Consider the following 1,411-nt stretch of genomic DNA (forward strand, 5'->3'; position numbering starts at 1 on the left):
TAACAATAAAAAGTATTAAAAATTTATTTTATTTTTTGTTACTTTTGTGAATTAATTTGTATTTTTTTGTTTAATTAGGATCTTTTATTTCAATTTAAAATAAAAACGTGTACTTAGAGATTTTTGCGAAATAAAATCCTGGTTACGGCCCTGTTCATAACCACACTCATTACGCCTTCGCACATCTGAATCAAGTCATTTTTCCACCTCTTTGATCAATTAAAGTGAGTGAAAGTGAAGATGTTCGCCTTCAGATCGCAAAATTTAACCTTTTATTCCCTTCGAAGTCTTCGAGTTCGACTCGGAGGATGTAGTCCTCGTTGTTGGTCAACATGTAGATGTTTTCGTTCCCCAACCAGAACTCTTTGGCCGGGTCCCCGAAGCCGTTCTTGTAGTCGTTCCAATCCCGGTTGAAGTTCTCTCTGGGGTCGCCGAAGTCGTCTCGRCGTTGAATCACCTYAAGAGAGGAAAGTTTAATAGATATTATTTAATTGACGTTATTTGCGGTGCACCTGCGAGTTAAGAGTTGTTTAGTGTCGGTCTTATTAAGCGGATTTATGGCCGAGGAAAACAGGGAGGGACTGAGGCGGATTGGGTCTAGGACAGAGAAGGAGTTTTGCAGGAAAAAAATATTTGTGCTCTGGTCACTTTTATTTGATTTATTCGGAGGTGATGATGAAACGGTTTTAGTTTCCAAATTGGACATTTTTTAAAGATTGCACTCAAATGTCGATTTGTAATTTCTCCTAAATGTCACATTTGGTTTAATAGAATCAGCGTTTTTTCTGAAATAAACATATTTAACATACAAATTTGGGTTTCATTTTTTTCTGTTAAAAAGCTCAAGAGTTTTATTTACTTTTAATGTAATCAAATTCCATCGGATTCGAAAATGTTTTGTTCTTCTTTTTTTTACATATTTTTATCTTTATCATTATTTCTATCATATTATATTTCTTATTTTTCTTACATTTTGTGTAAATCAATAAGAATAAATGAGAGAAACTATTAATTTTATTAATAATTAAAAAAAATTCAAAGAAATAAAGGTATCCTTGTTTTATTTTGCTCAAATAAGCTAAAAAATCTCCCAATTATAGGTAGGTCAAAAACGGTGTCATTTTTAATTTTTTGAGGGTTTAAGCAKGTTTTTTGCTTCAAATTTACTGTTCTCAAAACAGACACAATTCATAGTTTTTTCAAAAAATCTAACTAAACTAGGTCATTTAGGCCCATAAATCACCTATTTATGTATGAATTTTTTTTTAATTTTAAGTTATTTTTGATTTGAAGCAGGTAAAATGATGTTATTCTTGCATTTTTGAACAATTAAACACGTTTTGGAGACAAAAATTGAGTTTTTTTGGTTGACGAATAATTTTTCTGCAAAATCTCATCATAGAGAAAAAAA

General features: G+C 31.1%; 1 protein-coding gene across 1 annotated transcript in view; it reads right to left on the minus strand.

The window, feature by feature from the left end:
- The window catches only part of LOC123004154 (angiopoietin-4), a 68,690-nt gene that overhangs the window by 11,349 nt on the left and 55,930 nt on the right, over window positions 1-1,411 (minus strand). Inside the window, exon 4 of the mRNA XM_044397276.1 lies at window positions 270-457. Within this exon, the coding sequence (XP_044253211.1) occupies window positions 270-457 (188 nt within the window). The remainder of the gene's footprint in view (window positions 1-269; window positions 458-1,411) is intronic.

This window comes from Tribolium madens, unplaced genomic scaffold (genome assembly GCF_015345945.1).
Source record: "Tribolium madens isolate multiple individuals breed KSU strain unplaced genomic scaffold, Tmad_KSU_1.1 Scaffold_11;HRSCAF=98;Tcas5.2_LG3b, whole genome shotgun sequence".
Classification (NCBI taxonomy): Eukaryota; Metazoa; Arthropoda; class Insecta; order Coleoptera; family Tenebrionidae; genus Tribolium; species Tribolium madens.